The 21,185-nt window shown below is 45.3% G+C and overlaps 1 protein-coding gene across 10 annotated transcripts in view; it reads right to left on the bottom strand.

Moving 5' to 3' along the window:
- LOC135367252 (coiled-coil domain-containing protein AGAP005037-like) overlaps positions 1 to 21,185 on the bottom strand; it is a 270,487-nt gene that overhangs the window by 190,754 nt on the left and 58,548 nt on the right. For all 10 annotated transcript variants that reach the window (XM_064600423.1, XM_064600418.1, XM_064600412.1 and 7 more), the window contains exon 2: positions 381 to 696. In XM_064600423.1, coding sequence (XP_064456493.1) covers positions 381 to 694 — 314 coding nt within the window. In that variant the 5' untranslated portion in view covers positions 695 to 696. The remainder of the gene's footprint in view (positions 1 to 380; positions 697 to 21,185) is intronic.

Below are 21,185 nucleotides of genomic sequence, written 5' to 3'. Positions count from 1 at the left end.
CGGAAGCCCGGATTCTCCCCCAAATTTTCATGCCGCTACACCGGCCCTTACAGAATCGTGCAGCGGGTTTCTGATGTCAATTACGCCGTTGAGCCTGTGCACTCCCCGCCCGACGCCCGACACCGCGGCTCCGACGTCATCCACGTCTCCCGGCTAAAACCGTGTGTCCTCCCGTCCCCAAACACCGGAGCGATCGCCAGGATGGCTCCCTCTTTGCCCCGGGGGAGATGTGAAGAAGACGAGCAACGGGCAGCCGCTTCGCTATCGTTGGGTTAGCACCCGCCGTTTTCGAATATTGAGCGTCGCTCAGTAAACGGTCTCTTGCCCTCCTATCCCGCCTCTACTGTCCTGCTTACAATATATACAGCTCTATCGCCTACCTGGAAAGAATAGAGGACCCAGAGGAAGGAGGCGTTGCTCGGTCCACACTAGCGGCTCTCTGGGGCAGAGGTCCCCTGGGAGGCAACTGCGGGGGCCTGTCAGGAGGAGGTCGCCTGAGCTCCGCTGCATCCGCCGAGCGCGAGGCCGGGAAAGAAGCGGCCTGTTGTTTGTGCCTGCCTTCCTCTTGTGAGGCGGATTTCCGTATGGCCCTCCCAGCGCCTACCATGTCCGGCCCGGAGCCCTGAGACTTGGTCTCCGTGACGCTGCTCGACAGGCTCCTCTGCAGCGTGAACCGTCGGATGCTGAACGGCATAGCTGTAAAGAGAAGAAGAAGGTGAGCGAAATAAAATGTGAGACGGAACGAAATTGATGTTTTTTTGTTTTTTTTGGGGGGGGGTTTATTGCGTGTCAGCGCCGCGAAGCAACTGTTGCTATACGCGGCATACAGACGTGGACACATGGAGTAAGGACAGCAGGAAGGAGTGGGGGACAGAGGGGGTTAGTATGCGTCCTGGGCCGACTTCAGGGGGAACTGGTGCCGCTGGTGAAATGGATGTAGTCGTATTTTTATGGACTAAAATCGGCACGAGGGCTCTACCACCACTATACCTCATGAAATAGAGAACACTATATAGATTGTAGTTCACCACAGCTGGACTACATTGTCCTCGCTATGGGCTACTGGAACCTTCTACTACACAGCCATTGTAGACTCCAAACCGCAGCTTCGGCCAATACCTCGCTACTTGATACATAGCTCGGATAAACGGTTTATATATTGCCTGCAAAATCTGGCAGCAACATATTGGCATTTAGCGGTCAGAAGGCTCGATCAAGCAGCATCGCTACGCATCCCTGCGTCAAGTGAAGCTTCAGAAAATGAACAACGCTTTCGTATTGTGTGGCCTCTATTGTATGATTTTACTTGAACGTTTGCAATGCTTCGTAAGTAGTCACAAACCAGATGCGGTTACAGCTCTACTGCTCAACGATTCCCATACCACTCAACGCAATCCGACCAATAGGCGATTTGTGGTTACCAACGGCGAAAAAAAAGAAAAACGTAGAAGAAATGATTTTAATATGTGGGCCTTTTCATCCCAAGTGATGAACGCAGGAGAAACGGCAGGTGTTAGCCTCCTTCGAGTGCGGCATCACTGATCTCAATAATCGTCTACCATCTCGAGCCGCCGATTAGGGGTAATGGGCTCGATATTAAGGTTGACGCAATAATTTTCGAACGCTCCACTTTGCTGAGTGAGAGGTTCTTATCAGAGGAAGGGATGATTAATAAGGAAGCCGTTTAATGGCAGTGCTCCTGACGGATCAGAATTGAGGCGTTCTCGTCTATATTTTTTTTTTTTTATAGTTGTAGTTGTTAACGGTGGACTGTAATTAGGGAGGGACTTTTTCGGGTTAAACCCGACTCCGCCCGGTTATTCTCCCCCGAACTGACCTCCGACGAATTCGGGTTAAACCCGATTTGTCCCCGAATTCCAGTCACCATGAAAACCTCAAGTGACGTTTCCACTGAAGACGAACAAAGGTCGCCACGTGTAACACATGTAAGAATGGGTCGCTTACGTTCCCAGCAATACACCCATGTGTGTCAACACTGTCTATGCCTTCGGGGATTACCGCTGGAAGGTCACGATCCCGCGAAAAAAAAAAAAAAGTGAGATTAGGAAAGGACTTAATAGACAAGAGGAGAAACAAAAACACCCGATAACACCCGAAGGCACAATTATCGCCCGATTTCTCCCCGAATTACAGACTTAAAAATAGCGCCCGATTTTTACCCGCCGAATCTGAGAAAGGCATTTAACCCGAAAAGGTCACTCCCTAACAGTAATCAACGCCATGATTCTGTGTAGAATAAAGATTCCTTCATTCCTCCCTCGACTCCTATATAGGGATGGTGCTATTTTATTAAAACTTCACTATGGGGAAATTAAGGGTGTTAGGGACAACACCACCTAACAAAGTGGTCCTTAATAATGAAATAGACACAAGTAAAGTAATAACAGCGCATAGCACAAACCTGTATAAGTATGCCTGTTTATTTTCGTGCTTGCACTTGGTTGCCAGTAGGCATTTGAACTGCTTTACAGCACAAGTGTGCGCCATATACTGCCTGAATTAAATATAGTCAAGCGTATCACAAAGTGAGGTAACCAAGCCACAAACTTTAGCGTCTAGGTTAATAGCGAAATTTACTGGCCCCGAATATGTGGCCTGCGTCCGATTCACAAAAATTCCTGTCGCAAAATTAAAGGGGTTTACAGTGACAGTATAAAGCTAAAAAAAAAGCTCTTTGTAACAACGACGGTCTGAAATATTCCTACAAACATTAGTTGTCCGCGGGACACTCAAGTTTAGAAACACACAACGCGACCGGCAAAATGATTCGATTTCTGATCACCATTTACAATAGCGCTTATGAAAGCGCGGACCCAAAACCACTAACTGCACCGTCGGCGTCCTCCATAAAAGGCGGCGGCCCAGATATTGGGATGATTTGGGCCAAGGGTCTTGGGGGAGTCGACTTTTGTAATTGCACGCTTCATGAAAGATTCCCTGGAGATTCCCGGTGCCGCTCTGAAGATGACCGTAAAAAAAAAAAAAAAGAAGAAGAAAAAACAAGATTCTCCCTACTTTCCCCCCAAAAGTAAAGAAACGCGTAAAACGGTCTGTTGCTTTTCCTCTTCTTTATTTCGAGCATGTTGGGTATCTTGCTCTTGCTCGCGAGGGAAGTCTAAACTACGGCGTTAAGAACCAGCAGGCAACGAGAGTTTCGCGGGTATTAGAAAACTCGAGGAGGGGAAATGATATAAAGATAAAAAGGTGATAAGGGAAAAGGGTTCCCATTACGACGCACTGAAGCGTGAAAAAGAGAGATAGAGAGGGATAAAAAATATACAAGATCTGCTTCTTGCGGATTAAAAAAGCAAGCGCTTCAGAGTTTGTATTTGACCATGGGCAAACCATTCGCTCGACTTTACAAGCATCATACAAAACTCCTGCAGAATGGTACTGCATGGTAAAATGCAATAAAGATTTCTACACTGGTGAATGTATCACGATAAATTCAGCAATGCACAAATCAGTTCAAATTAAAAAAATCAAAATAAATATCACAATAAATTATATTCAGAAGTGTCAAATTTTGATTTGCTTTCTTACAATGCCTTCCCTAGTTCAATGCATGAGGTGCCTTTATATCCCATTTCTTCCCCTCTTGCCGCTTTCTCTGCTGACAGAAGCAAAAAGACGCCACGAAGCCAACATCATTGAATGCTGTCAGAGACAACGAAAGGCCGTCTGTCCTTTCTGTACCTACAAATCGTCGAGGCAGAGGATAAAGGCTTGACAAACGGTTGCGTGGCGGTAATAAACGAGAGCACGACAAACCACTGCCTGTGCACTCCACACACACACACTATGCACGCTGCCACAACCTGGCTGTGGATGGCTCTGGCTGTGGATGCCAGGCCCTGATTGATCGAGCAATTTGCGAGGGGTGGCGTTTCCCGTTTCAGTATTTCTTTCAGCGAAGGAAGCGCCGAAGCTCAAGCGAAAGTGTGTCGTGCCTTCGGGCTGCTCGTTAAATGTTACGGAGGCAGCCCTGACGACATGCCGGCAAAATTGTACCGTCTTGCCTGTCTGAAGATCACAGAAGCGTTTTCTCGAACGAACTCGGTCTAGGTAAAGGCACTGTCTAAACAGCGTACCTAAGAAGAAAAAAAAGGAGCAATACTCTGCCGCACGGGCAGTCTCCAATGATAATTGAAAGCAATTGCCATTGAACATGCACGTAGCGCTACCTAGCGTGTAACATGTCAACTTCTCAAAGAGCATTGCATCGAATGCTCCCTGAGAGGACGACACGTTACACGCTTGGTGGCGCAAGGCGTATGTTCAATATAGGGTGCATGAATACTAGCTCCCTCTGGAGCTACTATTCAGGCACTCTAGTTCAATAGTCATTGCTTTCAATGATCATTAAAGACTGCACGCGTGCATGGGTATAGCTTAGGAGCTTTTGGGGGAGTGGACGCATTGCCGCAAACCAGTGCTCTCTTTCGGGAGAAGTGCAGAATAAGTTTATGAAAAGTATACAGGGAGTATTTGGATGGTGGAGATTCAAATCTCACGGTAGGGGGTGTAAAATGGAGAGTAATAGCAATCTTGGGGACTAGAAGCTGTAATGGCTTTGTATTTTTTAAATTCTGTGTTCCGTGTTCCAGCACAGGTCAGTGCTGGGATTTGAACCCACATCACCTCACCGTCTCGGCGTGCAAGTCGATCATCTTAACCACTATGCCACGCGTGCTCATCCTCAGTTTACTTCTTTCTTCCTTATAATGTAGCGTCTTGGTTTAGTAGTGACGTTTCCATTGCGAATAACCCAAGTGTTAACAGAAACACAAAAAAATACACAGTTGTCTACGTCGATGGTACCAAATACAAACTAAAAAAAAAATAACAGCTTGCTCAGCGGCACTACACGGAGGACATGCCTCGTACGTAACTCTTCACGATTCACCGATGTTCGGGATAAAAAGTACTTGTAACGACGGCATTTCGAATAAAATTCTCTATCTTACTCGATATTGAGCCCTATCGATCCTCAAGAGGAGCGCCATCAAAAGCAAAGCTGTATGATATACTGGACACCGTTGCACAACAATACGAGAGCGAGTCACCGATGGTGCGCGAATGAAAAAGGGGGTTGGCGACGGCGAAATTCTTATCCGGGCGACTTATTTCTTGGCGGTTCCGTCCCCGTCTTCTCACGTCCTCTGTTCGAAAGATATATGTACAAATACGTGTATATAGCGCCAGATAGCTAGAAGAAATGATTTCCGAGGGAAGAAAGAGAGAGAGATGGAGAAGGAATGTCCCTTCTGATGTGGACAGGGTAATACCCCTGTCACACGGGCAGTGTTCATTGATCATTGAAACCAATAGCCATTGAACAATGAACATGACATGTTGCGCCACCAAGCGTGCGACGTGTCAACTTATCAAAGAGCATTGGATCCAATGGCCCCTGAGAGGTTCACACGTACACACGCTTGGTGGTACCACGTGCAGTTTTCAGTGTTTATTAGTTTTAATGATCATCGATACCAATGGCCATTGAACATGCGCGTTGCGCCACCAAGCGTATCACGTGTCAACTTCTGAAAGAGCATTGGTTCCTATTGTCCCTGACAGGTTCCCACGTTACACGCTTTGGTGGTGCCTCGTGCAATTTCCCAATCAACATTGGTCTCAATCCAACTGAAACCAATGGTCATTGAACATGTGCGTAGTGCCATCAAGTGCGTCGTGTGTCAACTTCTCAAAGAGCATTGGTTCCAATGGTTCCTGACAGGTTCATACATTATACGCTTGATGGTGCCACGTGCATTTTCAATGGCCATTGCTTTTAATCTAATTGAAATCAATGGCAATTGAACATGCACGTAGCGCCATCAAGCGTGTCACGTGCATTTTCAATTGAGCATTGAGCAATTGAGCATGCATTTTCAATTGAGCATGCACGTAGCGCCACCAAGCGTGAACCATGTCAACCTCTCAAAGAGCATTTGATCCAAGGGTCCCTGACAGTTTCACGCGTTACACGCTTGGTGGTGCCACGTGCATTTTCAATGGCCATTGGTTTCAATTATAACTGAAGACTGTCTGTGTGACAGGGTACAACAAACACGAGGCCGCGTCTTCGATCGTTAGACACCGCATATGTTGCACGTCGTAGGACAACGGCAAGATGACGCGTCCGCGGGTTCTCCACAGCAAGTCCTGAATGAACATGAGTCTCCTAACAGTGTTCCTGCGTTCTTCTTAATCCACATTAGCACCGCGAAAGAACGGTGGGTATCAGAAATGCACAGAGGTGGGTGGAGAGCGGGTAGAAGTAGAAGCGGAGGGAGCTTGCTCTCCATCCTGGGGTAGCCTTAGGGGGAACCGTACCAATGGCTGAGGGCCAGAAGGTGGCGTGTTCCATTCAACCACCGGCGATGCTGTCTAAAGTTCGCCTTGGGTTTTTCAGGCAGAATTTCCAAACGAATGTCGACACAGGGCTTCTCTGAATAATTCCCTCTCAGCAGCATCAACTGGTGTGGCTTTCCCGAAGCCAGCCGTGATCAGTGAAGCCCATGTTTCCACACAAGCTGCGAACTTTTTTCTAGTAAGTACTTTTACATTTTTCTAGTGAGTCTAGTAGTACTTTTTTCTGAATGGGGTAGAGTATCGCCCCCTGGCGATGAAACTCCCCATTCATCATCTCACAATAAACTTGTTGTTTGGTTTCAGTGAAGCGAGTACGCCATATTTTCTTTTTTTTTTCTCTCTCTTCTTTTCTTTGCTAACTATGAACCCTCACGTAACATCCGCACGGGCCGTTGAGGTTTTTCTGGTTGTTCGAGGCTTACGTGGTGTGTCCTCCATATTTGTGGCCTGCCTCGGCCAATTCTCGTTGTTTACGCCGTTGTTGTTGTTTTTCGTAAATAAATCAATACTACCTTACGGAGAGACCTGCTTGTCATCGTCATTGCTAAGTCCATTGTCCAACAGATATGGAAGCGTTTGAGACTCCGACACATGCAAGAACCCGTACCCTTTTACAAACACATAAAGAAAGCCAACCTCCAGAGGGTGTTCCCCCGTAATTTTATACGACCTAACATTAGCAGAACGTCTAGACAGCCCCTAATTGCTGACGCTTCTTTTTTTTATTAACCATTGCGCAACATCGTCTCACTCCGCGTCCTACGCAACCAGATATCTGTGGCGCAAAAAGGGATTGACCTTTTCCTTTTTTTTTCTTTTTTTTTCTAAGCGCATACCATTACCGGTTTCGAATGAAGCACCCAGTTAAATTGTTCAATCAGTTTCTTGCTTGCGTTGGAGCAGCATAAAATAGAGACAAGACAGACCGACACAAAGGCACACAGGAAATTGAACGACATTTCTAATTCTATGGAGAGTGACGTTCACGCTGAATGTCGCTATTATGAATGTCACATAATAACCGGGACGGCGGCCGTATTGTCGAAGCACAACATCGGTCTCTGAATTAGTACATAGACTTGGTATTGAGAATTTGAGCAGCAAATTTCGCCTAGTTAGACTAAAAACATCTTACTTAGTAGTGCTACACAACTTATCTGAAACATACACATTTTCATTTATTGTATTTTGGAACGGAACAATCTCCCATTCGAAGCTGTTAGTAAGGCTGAACCGCCCATTGCACGAAAAACTCTCCGAAAACTGGCCGAACCGATATCGGGACCGAACTTTTTTTCTGTGCATCACCGCATGCTATCGAACTGCACCCGGAATTTTGGCCGAAGACTTCTGACCTTGGGGAACATCGCCTTTCAACCATCCAGCTCAATGAGATAATCCCTGCATTCATAGGAGTAAAAGTCACAAACACTGCAACAGTCGTTCCGATTGCTACGTCATCGTTGTTATGGCTCTCCTTCCGGTTGAATAGCCATTGGAAGCTTCTACTTTTTCGGTTGGCATCACTTCCCATTTCGGAGGAGATATCTGGCTTGGCCAGATCGGGCCGAATCCGGCCCGAAATTCTGTTCTCCGAAAAAAGTTCGGTCCCGAATTCGGTTCGGAAAGAATTCGGACGCTATTCGGGCCATGCGGTTCACGCTTTAATGCTCATCCCAGAGTGATTTTATGAGGCTCACTAATTACCACATGACTCGTTTCACCTTTTGGCTTGTATTATGTGTCGGTTCTTTGCTTTTCATGTTTCATCAGTATATTCACCTTCAGAGATCTCACGAGGATATGTTATTGGTTTGCTACCGAAAATTGTTGCTTCCAATTTTTTTCCCCCGGTGCCTAAGAAAAGAAAGACCTTTTGGTTTTGCTTTCCGCCTCAAGAAATCGTAGTATACTTTCCCGTTAATGTGCACCGGGGTCCAAACAAAACACGGTGCGTCATAAGCGATTGAAAACTGCAGAATATTGTGATGAGTTGCATGTTCCAAACGCCTGTATTTTTTCACGGTGGCTTATTAATTAACTAGGCGCAAACAATTAGCCTAACTATTCGTCATGTCTTGTTCGTTTTATTTTCCCACTCCTTCCACATCCGTAGAGAATAATAAAAAGGTAGTAGAATAATAAATCCATAAAACAATGTAAACAATGCAAGCGTATATAATTAAAGTGTATGCTTTAATCTGCTACACCCATTCTACCCCTTTCCTGTTTCCTATTTTTGGTTGTTTGTTTGTTTGTTCTTCTCTTTTTCGTAGCTCACCTTTTACTTTTCTTTTCGTTTTTTTTCACCCACAAATGCGTTTTGGAGTAGCCAGTTCTGACTGGGTCGGGACTAACCTCTCAATATTTTTCTTCCAATCCAATCCAATCCAATCCAATCCAATCCAATCCAATCCAATCCAATCCAATCCAATCCAAAGTATATGTTCCAGTATGTTCCAAATATGCTCCAGTGGTGAATAAACCCAAGTCAGAGACACCATTTATTTGTTGTTGTCGTTGTTGTATGTGTTCCAATATGCCATATGTGAGATATGCCTGGTTTACACTGTACAGTGGCCCGCCTGACCCTTACGTTGCTCGTAGTATCCTAGAGCTACATATATGAAACTGATGGGTGCAGCGTCCTTATTTTGCGCACAGCACATCCTGGTATCTGCCTATCTGCCTTCGGTTTCTTATGCCAAGGTATCCATCAATCCAGCTTGTGAAGGAGCAATACGCAGTGAATCGAAGACGCCTGTGTGAAACAATAATAAAGAAGACAAAGTATTGACTTCTTTGACTAAGAGCAGCAAACTTTTAGTAAAGTGTTATATCCGTGTGCTCCAAATGGGCAAGAAATCACGCCATTTACGACGTATGAGAAGTTTTTTTTTTTTTTTTTTTGACGCTGTACCTATTGACAAGTGGCTCGAGAATGAATACGCATGCGGCTGTCATCACGACAAAAGATAGGTGCATGGGAGCGATGCAAATCACGCTCAAGTGGAGTGCGTGGCATAATGGGATAGACACTGACAGGAAGGGGATAATCGCGGTTTAAAAAATTCAAACACACACACAAAAAAAAGATTTCTGGAATCAGCGCACGAGAAGCGCCCAGATACGCCCGTAGAAAAGCAAGCGAGAAATTCAAGTACAAATACCCTTTTCCTTTTTTTGGCTATATTCGTGACGATGCCCACTTGAGTGCGGCCAACAACGGCAAGCTACCTCGACACCCCCCCCCCCCCCAAGTACAAATACCCGGGTTCGAATCCCGGTGCCGGCTGTGCTGTCTGGGGTTTTTCCTGGATTTTCCTCAAGACACTTTCAGACATACGTCGGCACAGTTCCCTTAGAAGTCGGCCCAGGACGCACATTCCTCGCTACTGAAAGGCAACTCCCTTCCTATTCCTCCAGGGCGTCAGTCGTGACGTTGCCCACCTCTGTGAGGCCGACAACGGCGAGCCCTTTCATCATCATCATCATCACCACCACCAACCAGCGATTAAAAAAAAACTTTTTGTTTAGATTGTGATGTGCTTATAGTTCTACTCAGTGAAGTCACCGAAACTTCTAGATACCCTCTACTCGAAAAACCAGACAGTATATACTTGCTCTAACTGGATCTACGTTAACCAGACTCCCTGCGCCTCGCAAAGTTGATTAGGGACCACACATCGTGAGGAAGTTGCGAGACTGCTGCTCTGTACTAATATAGGCAAAAATATACAGGCTGTATCACCCGTCACATCTTAATGGAGCGCCACCCTGACTGCATAATCTTTCGCTAACTTATCGGAATTGCTACACGCGTTGCAGTGTGATGTGATAGAGCCATACCGCTTGACGGTTTTGACGGTTTCCAAACAGGGCGGAATTCTGCAGGCTAACTGGATTTGTTTATGATCAACTACAGGCTGAGTAATCTTATGGCAGTCATAAACAATTCGATCATTCAATTCATCTGGGTTGACGGTGATTATAACGATGACGTAGATTTTTTTTTTCTTCTTTGGCACATGACTGACCGCTGCTATGATGTGTTCTTTATTTCCTTTGCTTCTACGTTCCCAGCAGGAAGTAACAGTGGTATGAGCGTTGAATAGACGTGCACTAGGTAAGATTCAGACACACTGCGTCCATGTCTCCAGCACGATGACTGATATTGCCCAAACGAACAAACTGAGTAGGAATTGAAGTGCATACTGTACATCAGCTTCAGTAAAGCATATATTTAATGACTGTCCAATTGGATTACTGCCTAGAACGCCACGGAAGGAAGATTCAGAGCTCAACCGAAGGCCCAGCCGGTGGTAACAAAAGTCGTTCTGAAGACTGAGAGGTAGTGGGTTCGAATCCTAACACCGGCTATGCTGTCTGAGGTTTTCCCTGGGTTTTCCGAAGACTTTCCAGCCGAATGTCGGCAAGGTTCTCCCTGAAGTCGGCCCAGGACGCAAAGTAACCCCCTGTCCCCCGCTCCTTCCTGCTGTCCTCTCTCCATCTATCCACATCTGTACACCGCTCATAGTCAGAGTTGTTCGCAGCGCTAACGCGGAATTTAAAAAAAATCAACCGGAGGTTTGTGAACGCATGTGTTCTTTCTTTTTCAAAAAAGACGTGATATAAACTTGTGACACGTGTATCTGCTTCTATTATGTATGTAAAGACTTCTCCTCTTACTGCTCGGTAGGGTTAACGCTATTATAAAATAAAGTAAATAGGTAGAGACGTTGATGTGGAATGATGTGTTACCATACTGATGTGCTATGACGGAGGCCTGCCATGATGCTGAATGTACTTCGAGGAGAATGCCGACCTGAGCCTCGACAGACTGTCTCCTTCCGATTTCGATGCACTGCACTTGTCCCACGCTATACCCTTGGGCTGAAGAGCGACGCCAAGTTCGCTTGACAAGAAGGGAAGTACGATTATCCGAGCCTACTACTATTAGTACACGTGAAGATATGAACTTCTGGTGAGGAACGGAAAGCAATAGCGGTCCACGCGTGAAGACAGAAGAGCGGAGCCATTGAACCTTATCCATTAACCGCTGACAATCACAAAGGATATCGCTTAGTGATGACGGATTACAAATCCCGTCTCTGCAGCACCAAAGACGTCTGGCGCCCTCAGACGGTCTTTTATTGCCACATTCATCCCTTTGCTGATGATCTTTGGTGTGGAGCTGTTGCGAGGCGCAAGGTAAAGTACAGGAACGTTGCATTTACCACTCAACAGCTAAAAGGCCACAGTTAAAATTGCCACAGAGGTACAGGACCGTACGCTATCGCTCTGCGTACGGTACAGGATGGCGTTGACACCATTGCGCACGCGCAGCAGTAGCGACACTATTTTTCAGGAAACGTCTCTCTGCTTGGCTGGTCCGTCGAAAGCTACGTAACCATTGCAAACACAGGGGTGACACAAACCCGCCATTGCTGTAACTACCCTCAAGCGGGTGCTTTTGGCAAAATTGCCATCTTGTCCTGGTCGCACGTCATAGAAAACGTCATTTTGAGGTCATGTGACTTTGTTTACAAGTCGTTTTGCCGCTTACCGACATATTTCCGTCGTCGTAACGACAAGAGATATGAACGTATTTTGCCTGCGTAAACTATGCGGTGCTTCTCCCGCAAAATGGTAGCCCATTTCTTCTTAGTTGAAGTGCATCGCATCGGCTCAGTGAGTCTTAACGCGCGGTCGTCATCACATCTTTGCAAGTCGTCAACAGTACGAGGCCTTATGTACAAAACTGCGCGTTTTACTGCGAGATTATCGGATAAAAATAATTACCGTGATCGAAAAACATCTAAAACAGAAGATCGCAGAAACAACAACCGCATTGTTTACAAACAGTTTGGCCGCCGATCACGGGCGCCGCCATCTTTAAGGTCACGTGTGCCTCGACGTTTGCTGTGGCGTGCGACCAGGCACCTGTTCAGGATGCATTGCGTTCGACCAGCACGCTTTCGTCTACGGAGCCATTGGATGCCGTCCCCGTGATTGCAGAGACTATCTTCTTACACTACGCCTGGGGACACGCACGATGAGAGACTCCCTGCCTTTCAAAGCTCGAGGAACTGAGACTCCAAGCAACGCCCAGCAACCTAGCCTGCATTCTTACGACACGATTATCCGCCGGAATCAAGTCGTAAATTCTCTCCCAATAACGTTCGTCCGCTTGGAAGGCAAGCGGAAGGAAAACAGGAGAAAACGGTTTCATTGGATCACAAATCTCAAAGCGCCATTTTAAGAGCAATTCGAAACGGTGCCGCGCAGTGCCTTACGTTTTCCTTCCATTTAAGAAACGCACGCACACACTGAATGGGCAATAAACACCTTTCTTCCCGATTCCCACTCTTTTTCAGTATTTTACTTTTCTTTTCTGCTTCTCATATTTGGTCAAAGTGGATGCAGCGGGAAGTTTTGTCTATTTGGATGCAGAGCGTGTCCCCGTCTCGTCCCGCCACCGGCAGTTGCGTCAAGTGCACCATTGGGAACGGCTGCTGCACTTCTGTGTTTTCCTTTTGCGCCGTTAGGTGCAGCACTATCCGCTGCGCCAGCTTGGCTCAGACCCTTTCTTCCCCTCTAGGGATTCTCCTTTTTTTTTGCGTTTCCCGTGCTGGCTAACGGCATAGGGGCAAAGTTCGAGAAACTTCCTATCAAAACGAACACGCCTGTCTGTGCCGTACAGAGCAGGCTTAATTGGACGGCTTAACGACAGCGATGTGAGAAGAGCGATGCAAATCACACTCAAGTGGAGAGCGTGGAATAAGGGGATAGACACTGACAGGAAGGGAATAATCGCAGTTTAAAAAATTCAAACGCACACACACAAAAAAGGTTTCTGAAATCAGCGCACGAGAAGCGCATAGATACGCTCGTAGAAAAGCAAGCGCGAAATTGCAGTACAAATAAAAATATGTATTCGTGTTGGACGCAGTATTCCATAAAGCAAATATATGTAATGGGTTCCAAGCCCTAAGTTTCAAGTGACGTATAGATGTGTACCAGTAGTCTTACTGGATGGCTACAGAGTAACTGATTGCTATGTATTCAAATTGTAGTCAGTACTGCTGTGACGATCGCGCTGAACACCAGCTTGCGAAATCGTCAAAATATATAGGGTGCTGCAATACTCTTAGCATTTCTGCCATTAAAACCTAAGTCATCATCTTTATCATACAATAGCACTAATTAGATCGGTCAAAAACTACTGACGGCCATATTAAACAAACATGACCAGCGTATCTATAAATCAGCTATTAGTCCGTATTCAAATCGGCTGGTCGATGTAAGTGGACAATAATCCATCGACTCCAGGGAACCTTTGGAAACATACAAGACAACTATTGGCCAACTACCGAACGCACCTTCATGAAGACGTACATGCGTAATGTTACTCAATGCTAAACTGTCATTGGTCAAGACTGCGCAGATTCCGCCGAATAGACGGTAATATTTCAACACTGGTGTAAGTGTCCTTCGTAAAAAAAAAAAACAAAGACGAAATGAACAAAGTGCCGTAACAATTGTCTCTGTTCGCAAAACGAGAGACAAAAAAAAATAGAAAGAAAACTCGTTCAAGAGACGAATGACCCTCGAGAAAACCATCAGAGGTTCATTTTGATTCACCACATGTGAGCTTGCTTCTACTTTTGCTTTCCGCAAGAAAGAAAACGAATTAGGCGCACGTTCCATCCACAATACGACTGCAAGCCTCCTGGTTAGATTCGTTGCCAACGATGGGCAATCATTTATACGGGCGTTGCTTCACTGTACCTTTGTTTCTTTTGGGTTAATGAAGGCAGGTATTTCGTGCTAATCTCGAACTGGCTGGTCCATTGTTCCGACCGTCGAAATAACAGCTACGAATACGTCGGCTTTTGTGTTACCCATCATGGCAACCAGGTTACGTCAAAAGAAATCAGTAACGAGTGTTATGATTTTCTGATGTGTTATGATAGTGTTGTGATGAAAAAAAAACTTTTACCAAAATCTGGTCTAGAAAAACGCCATCTAACCGAACAGCAGGTCGGCACGTTATACTTACTGCGAGCCGGTTCCATGCAGGCAAGTACCTAACGTTTTTAGCTAACTTATTCTAAGACAGCAGACCAATGTATGCTCAAATTTTGCCCATGAATGCAAGTGGTGTCGTCATCCAGAGCCCGGTAAACTATTTCAACTAAACTAAGCAGTTTAAGGCAGTATTATTTTATTAAAAAACGGTTTAAGGTATTTTGGTCACAGCGTTATGCTAGTTAACGCTGCTACTCAAAATGCAAATGACAGAACACTGTTCCTCTGTTTTGCGTCGTCATATTTTTATTTATTACCATCATCATCTTTGTCGTATGCTGAACGCGCGGCCGCCATCTTTACACCACTTGCGCGCTCTCTTATTGCGCTTTCAGGCTTACCATATACGACACGTCTTCCAATCGCTACACAATTATTGTCCTATCAAAATGAACTACATCATAGCGACGACATGATAATAGATAACTCTTTGCAATTATACTTTCATATGACGTAAATGACGTACCATTAGCCATCAAGTGAATATGCGTTATGTTTATACTCGAATAACAATAATCGGTAACGAATGTATCCTGCAATCTGTTCACCTACGTCACATTGTGACGTGCAGTGACGTGGCATACTCGTAAGCTCCTCCCTCCGATGGTCACTTTTCGTGCTAGCGGCATCGAAAGATGACGAACTGCGTTATTTTTCAATGCGACAACTATAGTTTTCATAAAAGAAAATGTAAGAACGACAATGACGAAGTGTCTTCCGGATAAAAGAAGGGTACGGAAGCGACCGGATTTCAAAACACCGTTCAAGGCTTCGTTTTCCAGCCAATGCTAGATAATCTCGGCAGCTGCGCCGAAAAAGTGGCCACCACCACCATGGTGGCCAAACGGGTTCGTTTGACGTCATGTGAAATTTTTTCCAATTTTTCGTCTTTCGTTTCGCTTCTTCTTCTCCCTGGAGTGTTATCTTTAAAAATGACCGTCGGCGAAAAGAGCGACCGTGTCAGCAGAGGGTAGGTCGAGGTCGATACTAAGCTGGGCTCTGTTTCTTTTTATTCTGCGTTCCCAAACGGTCTTATTGCTCCAATCACTGCGGCGTTCACGACAGATTCTTTTCGATTTCTACGTTTCTATAAGGTTGTCCAAGTAGCCCGAGGTGCGCTATTAAAAGAACAGTGAAAGACTTCTTCATAAGCTTTTCGTTTTGGGTTTCTTTTTATTATGTTTTTGTTTCGGTAGGTTGCGCGGCAAACGGCGCGCGTTCTTGCACCAGAACAATTACCCGCAGGCCATAGCTGGCTTGTAAATCCCGGAAGAGGTCTTTGATCTGCACAGACCGATGCAAAGCATAGGTCGACATACTCCTGGAAATTAATTCAACATCACATCATGGTGGGCCTTACTCACATCTCATCCCATCACAGAACATAACCCATCATTTGACTTCGACTTCAAAACACATCGCATCAGAGTCAATCATTCAACATCATAACCCATCATTTGACTTCGACTTCAAAACACATCACATCAGAGTCAATCATTCAACATCATAACCCATCATTTGACTTCGACTTCAAAACACATCACATCAGAGTCAATCATTCAACATCATAACCCATCATTTGACTTCGACTTCAAAACACATCACATCAGAGTAAATCATTCAACATCATAACCCATCATTTGACTTCGACTTCAAAACACATCACATCAGAGTCAATCATTCAACATCATAACCCATCATTTGACTTCGACTTCAAAACACATCACATCAGAGTCAATCATTCAACATCATAACCCATCATTTGACTTCGACTTCAAAACACATCACATCAGAGTAAATCATTCAACATCATAACCCATCATTTGACTTCGACTTTAAAACACGTCACATCAGAGTCAATCATTCAACATCATAACCCATCATTTGACTTCGACTTCAAAACCCATCACATCATCGTCAATCATTCAACATCAACTTTAACGTCACATCACGTCATTGCCCATCCCATCACATGAATCTCCATGATGTGACGATGAATGATGGTCATAATGAGTAAATTTGCCTATCCATAATACAGAGTCGCTTCCACTCCTTCCAGAATCGTGTAAGAGAATGAGTGAAGGAGAATGAGGGGAAGTGCGTCGGCGGCCGTAGCAGACGAATTTTCAGAGGGAAATGTGAGCTCCGTGCTGCTCGTTACGCTGCGCTACCTACGTCACTTCCGCAAGTTGGGCTTCGCCTCTAATGTCACGCTGCCCCACACATTGCTGATTTTTCAGGCTGTTTGTGTAAACTCATTTGCGCAGTGATAAGACCGCGTTCGCGGAACATATTTTGCACACCGGTCGCATCTCATAGATTTCTTTATGAATGAAGTGGTGCTTCGAGCAATCCCAAGTGGAGTTCCAATGCTCAGTTAAAGCAAATTCACAATTAAGAAAAAAATTAAGTCGCGTTCGAGTAGCGATCAGATCCTGTTCAGCGTAGATGGCGCTGCTGAAGCGACGCACAACGCTGTGAATTCGCAGACGATGCGACGCTCTTCGCAGACGACTGCACACGAGTAATCTCGCATAAAAATAAATTCCGTTACAATGCAATCGAACAACAGCAACAACACAACCATCACAGAATCAAAAACAGCACGCTCTAATTCACGCTCACTGCGATACACAGGACAATTGCAAGCTTCTGAATGCAACATTGAAACGGGCGACGGGAACGAGCAACAATGAAGGATCCAATCCAGTAAAAAACAAGAGAAACGCAGTGCACGACTGAGAGTTTCATTCCGTTATTTCTCTTCAAAGCGCGGAAACGGTGGTAGGGGACAATTACGTGTCCATTAATCGCGCGACCCAAATGAAGCCCAGCAATCCATTTTCACGACCTCCGTTTTTGTATGTCTTGCTGTAAAAGAGCTAATTGAGAATACGGGAACGGCTGGCCCAAATTTGAAACGTTAAGAATCAATATATGAATGCATAAATGGGTGCCGGTTTCCTTAATTGAGACAACTGGCGAAGTTAAAAATTATCCAAAGATCATTAATAGCCAGGGCACTCTATCGCTTCCGATTCCTTTTCCTTTCTTTTTCTTTTTTTTTTCTATAGCATCTTAACGTTATTTTAACGTTATGTGGTTCGCATTTAACTGATGGACCATAGTTAACACCATATGTAAACCATCACAGAAATAAAGTTTGGATTGCATGAGATTTTTTGCGTACATTACGAGGTGCAGCACTAGTGGTTACGCTGCCGAAGGTGAACTATGTAGAATTTATGTGAATTCATGTGAATGTGGGTGCAAGGTAGTTTAGGTTGGGTTTCGATGTGAGGTTTCCTGGCTGCTAGGCTGGGTGTGCTTAGTGGAAACATCGCTATTACTGAACCAGGATTAGTTGTCGCTAATCCGCTTGTCTTTGTTTGAATGATACGCCGCTTATAGGATAGCAGTCACACGGACTTAAAATTCCAACCACGCTAGTCCAGGAAAAATAATGACTAGTTCAGAATTCTTTTTGTGTGTGAGTGTGTGTGTTCATTCAGCACTGAAAATTATGCCATGCATGAACAAGATATCGCTAAGCCATTTCTTCTTGTATCTGTCTCCCAAATTCACTGCATCGGGATAAGTTCTAGGATTTTCTTCCAAACTAACTGATAACTTGTACAAAACAAGTTATCTGCAAGCCATCTCTTCTACACGTACACTATGCTTAGGGATGCGCTCTAAATTCAGTTTAATTGCGATTGATGGCTATCGAAAAGTATCTCACGACACAACTATCTCTTTCTTCTTTTTTTTTTTTTTTTTTGTCAACTCAAAATATTTCCTTTCTCTTTCAAGTTGCCGCCATATTTGTCCCTGCTGCAAGAATGAAATGGAAGCATGCCGAATCTATACACTCGTTAATACCCCCTCTCCCTTCTTCATAGCGCGTGCATTATGCAAATTGCGCCGCAGCGAGTGCATAACGGCTGTTCGTGCCAAGCGCGAACCGTTCATCGTGCTGCACCCAGAGCGAACCAACAAGCTTAGCAGAAATGCCGCACTTGTAAATCACAATACATCATCCAGAACTCGCAGCCGAGCGTGTATATGTTAGAACCCGGGAGGGCTTCGGTCTGCCGGGTGATTTTGAACGTTGCTTGTTTTCGATAGCGAAAGTCTCTCTCTCTCTCTCTCTCCTCCTCTCTCTTTATGCGTATCACTCGCAATGGAGGCCATTTGTCTACGGAGAAGAAGGAGGAGGGGATGTGACCAGCGAGAAACAAACAAGTGATGGATGGAGAAAGATATGATCTGGGTGTTTTGTTTACGTGTGTGTGTGTGTAGTTTCCGAATGAGTTTCCGAATGGATATGGCAAGTCATTTCCATGTTGATGAACGATGGATGGATGAGGTTTATGAGAAGGAATTATGCGGGGAAGGATCGACTCTGCAGGCTGGGGCACGTTGTGCACATAAAAAGTTACGCAAAACAAGAGCAGCGGAGACCGAGAAATGTACAGCGAAAAAAAAGGGGGAAGCAGCAGTAGCTCTCGTTCCCCCTCGCCTCGCATTTAAGGGAATGTAGAAAGCGCCCTTCTGGTGGAAGGACCAAAATGGATGACATCCAAATCCACAAACAGCAATGGCATCGGCGCACCAAATGGAACATGTGCCTTTGCGCCGGACATTGGTCTTTCATAACTAAAAGGTTCATTAGTCAACACTAATTAGGACATGCCTCAGGAGGTTCGTAGCGTGACTGTAAGGACCATCAGTTGACATCACAAACCGAAATGGTTTCTTGAAACTGAAACCGAAACTGACACCGAATATCGGTTCGGTTACGGTTCAGCGTCGGAACTCTGAAAGCGGTTACGGGATTCGCCGTTTTAATATTTGCGGTTATAGCGGTAACCAAACAGATGGAACCGGTATTTCTCTAAGATGTATCTGGAAGCTGCGTGGATGTCGCAACATGAGCTACAAGGTGCAAACGGGTAAAAATGAACGTATTTATCTGTTGCGCTCCGAAAGTGTGGTGCAGCGCCACCTGCCAGGTCAAAGAAAGGGTGAACCCTTTCGTCGACGCCCTTTTGGACATTTGCGACATTCGCCGTAAAATAATTTGTTGCGGTCTTATTATTTTGCGCACATTCATCCCGCTCGTGCTGCAACAAGCTTCCGAGGCAAAAAAAAAAAAGCTGCGTACGTTCAGCGTTTAAGCAAACACATGTGGAAACAAACAACGTGCAACAATAATACAGTTCAAAACTCATAACGGACATACGCAATACATGTCATACGATGCGTATGTCCAAGAGGATAAGATGGTATGTTGTCTACGCAACTTCTAAATGAAAGGCACGCGACGAAGAGATCTATACTTTAACAGAAGCACCTACTACACCATCAAGCAAGTCCTAAAAAGATACAAATATATCGTCCAAAGTTGTTCGCGTTCGCGCTTGAACCGATTCATATAAACCGGTAACCCAGATCACATTTTCCGGTTCAGGTTACTGTTTCGATTAATTGCCGATGGTGAATTACGGTTACGTTCCGGTTACGTTTCTTGAAAAAAATCAGGTTCCAAGCGGTTTTCGGTTCCGTTCCTGTTTCACTCCCTACCGCGGACACCCTGAAAGTGCACAAATTCAGGAGGCTTCTACTTCATTTTCCTTCACTGGATTCGTTCGCATTCGTATACAGTTCCTAAGGCAACCCCACATGACGTGTATATGTTTTTAGTTTCGATAGCGCAAAATCTACCTTGTACGATTTCTACGTATTCTATATATCTCGACACGATTCCACACCAACAAGTAGCAGTACGCGGCAACCAGAAGACGCACGGCTGAAATTGTATATTGCTGTTTCAAAGGCAAACCAAAAGAAAGGCACGTGGGGCCGCTAACGCCGATCCCATTTCAGCGGTCTTCGACGCGGCGGAAATTGCGTACATGTCTATCTCGACGACATGCAAGAATGGCAATTCGACCTAACCATACAGTGGCCCTGCCTGTTACACTTTCCAGTCGCGAAAGGCGATATTTTCCTGTCTCTGGATGTGCAAAGAGGATTCCTAAAGGATGAATAAAGAAAGGGACGATCCTAACTTCTCCACAAAAAAACGTTCTTTAGGGAAAGAAACCCGGTTTCGTTTTTGTTTCGCGTTCTTCTTGTCATTCTTGTTCTTTCTTTTTTTTTTTTCGTGTTTGTTCATGGAGGAATCTTCGATCTTAACATCGCGCATTGTTCTTGGATGACAGAATAAAAAGAGATAGGGCTTCCATCGTTGTGCAGACACTGGTTGCTCTGTAATGACAGGTTTGGGAAGGATACTCTCGGCACCCTTCAATTTGCTGGTGCCTAAAGCTGGGTACGAATTTGGTCAAATAAAGTTATCTGCGTTAGCCGCGACGGTGTAGAATGATTTTCACAGAATTCACTGTCGATTGATTGACAACCTAGCGTTCTACGTCGTTGCATATCTGTGATCGCGAGCAACGTCCCTATGGTCCGTCTGTGAATTGTTTTCTCTCCGCCAGGGGTCGGCAGGGGTCTTTCAGGTGCACGGCAGTCCTTGCGTAAGGCGCCGGTTGTGCTGTTTAGGTGTGTTCCCTGCGTTTTCCGCTTTAAAACAAATGGCGGCACAGTTCCCTGTGAAGTCGACCCAGGATGCACGATCCCCCCCCCCTTGCGATAGTCGTGAGGTTGCCCACCTGAGCGTGGCCGAC

The sequence above is a fragment of the Ornithodoros turicata genome, chromosome 8 (genome assembly GCF_037126465.1).
Source record: "Ornithodoros turicata isolate Travis chromosome 8, ASM3712646v1, whole genome shotgun sequence".
Classification (NCBI taxonomy): Eukaryota; Metazoa; Arthropoda; class Arachnida; order Ixodida; family Argasidae; genus Ornithodoros; species Ornithodoros turicata.
This window is presented reverse-complemented; position numbering and strand designations above follow the sequence as displayed.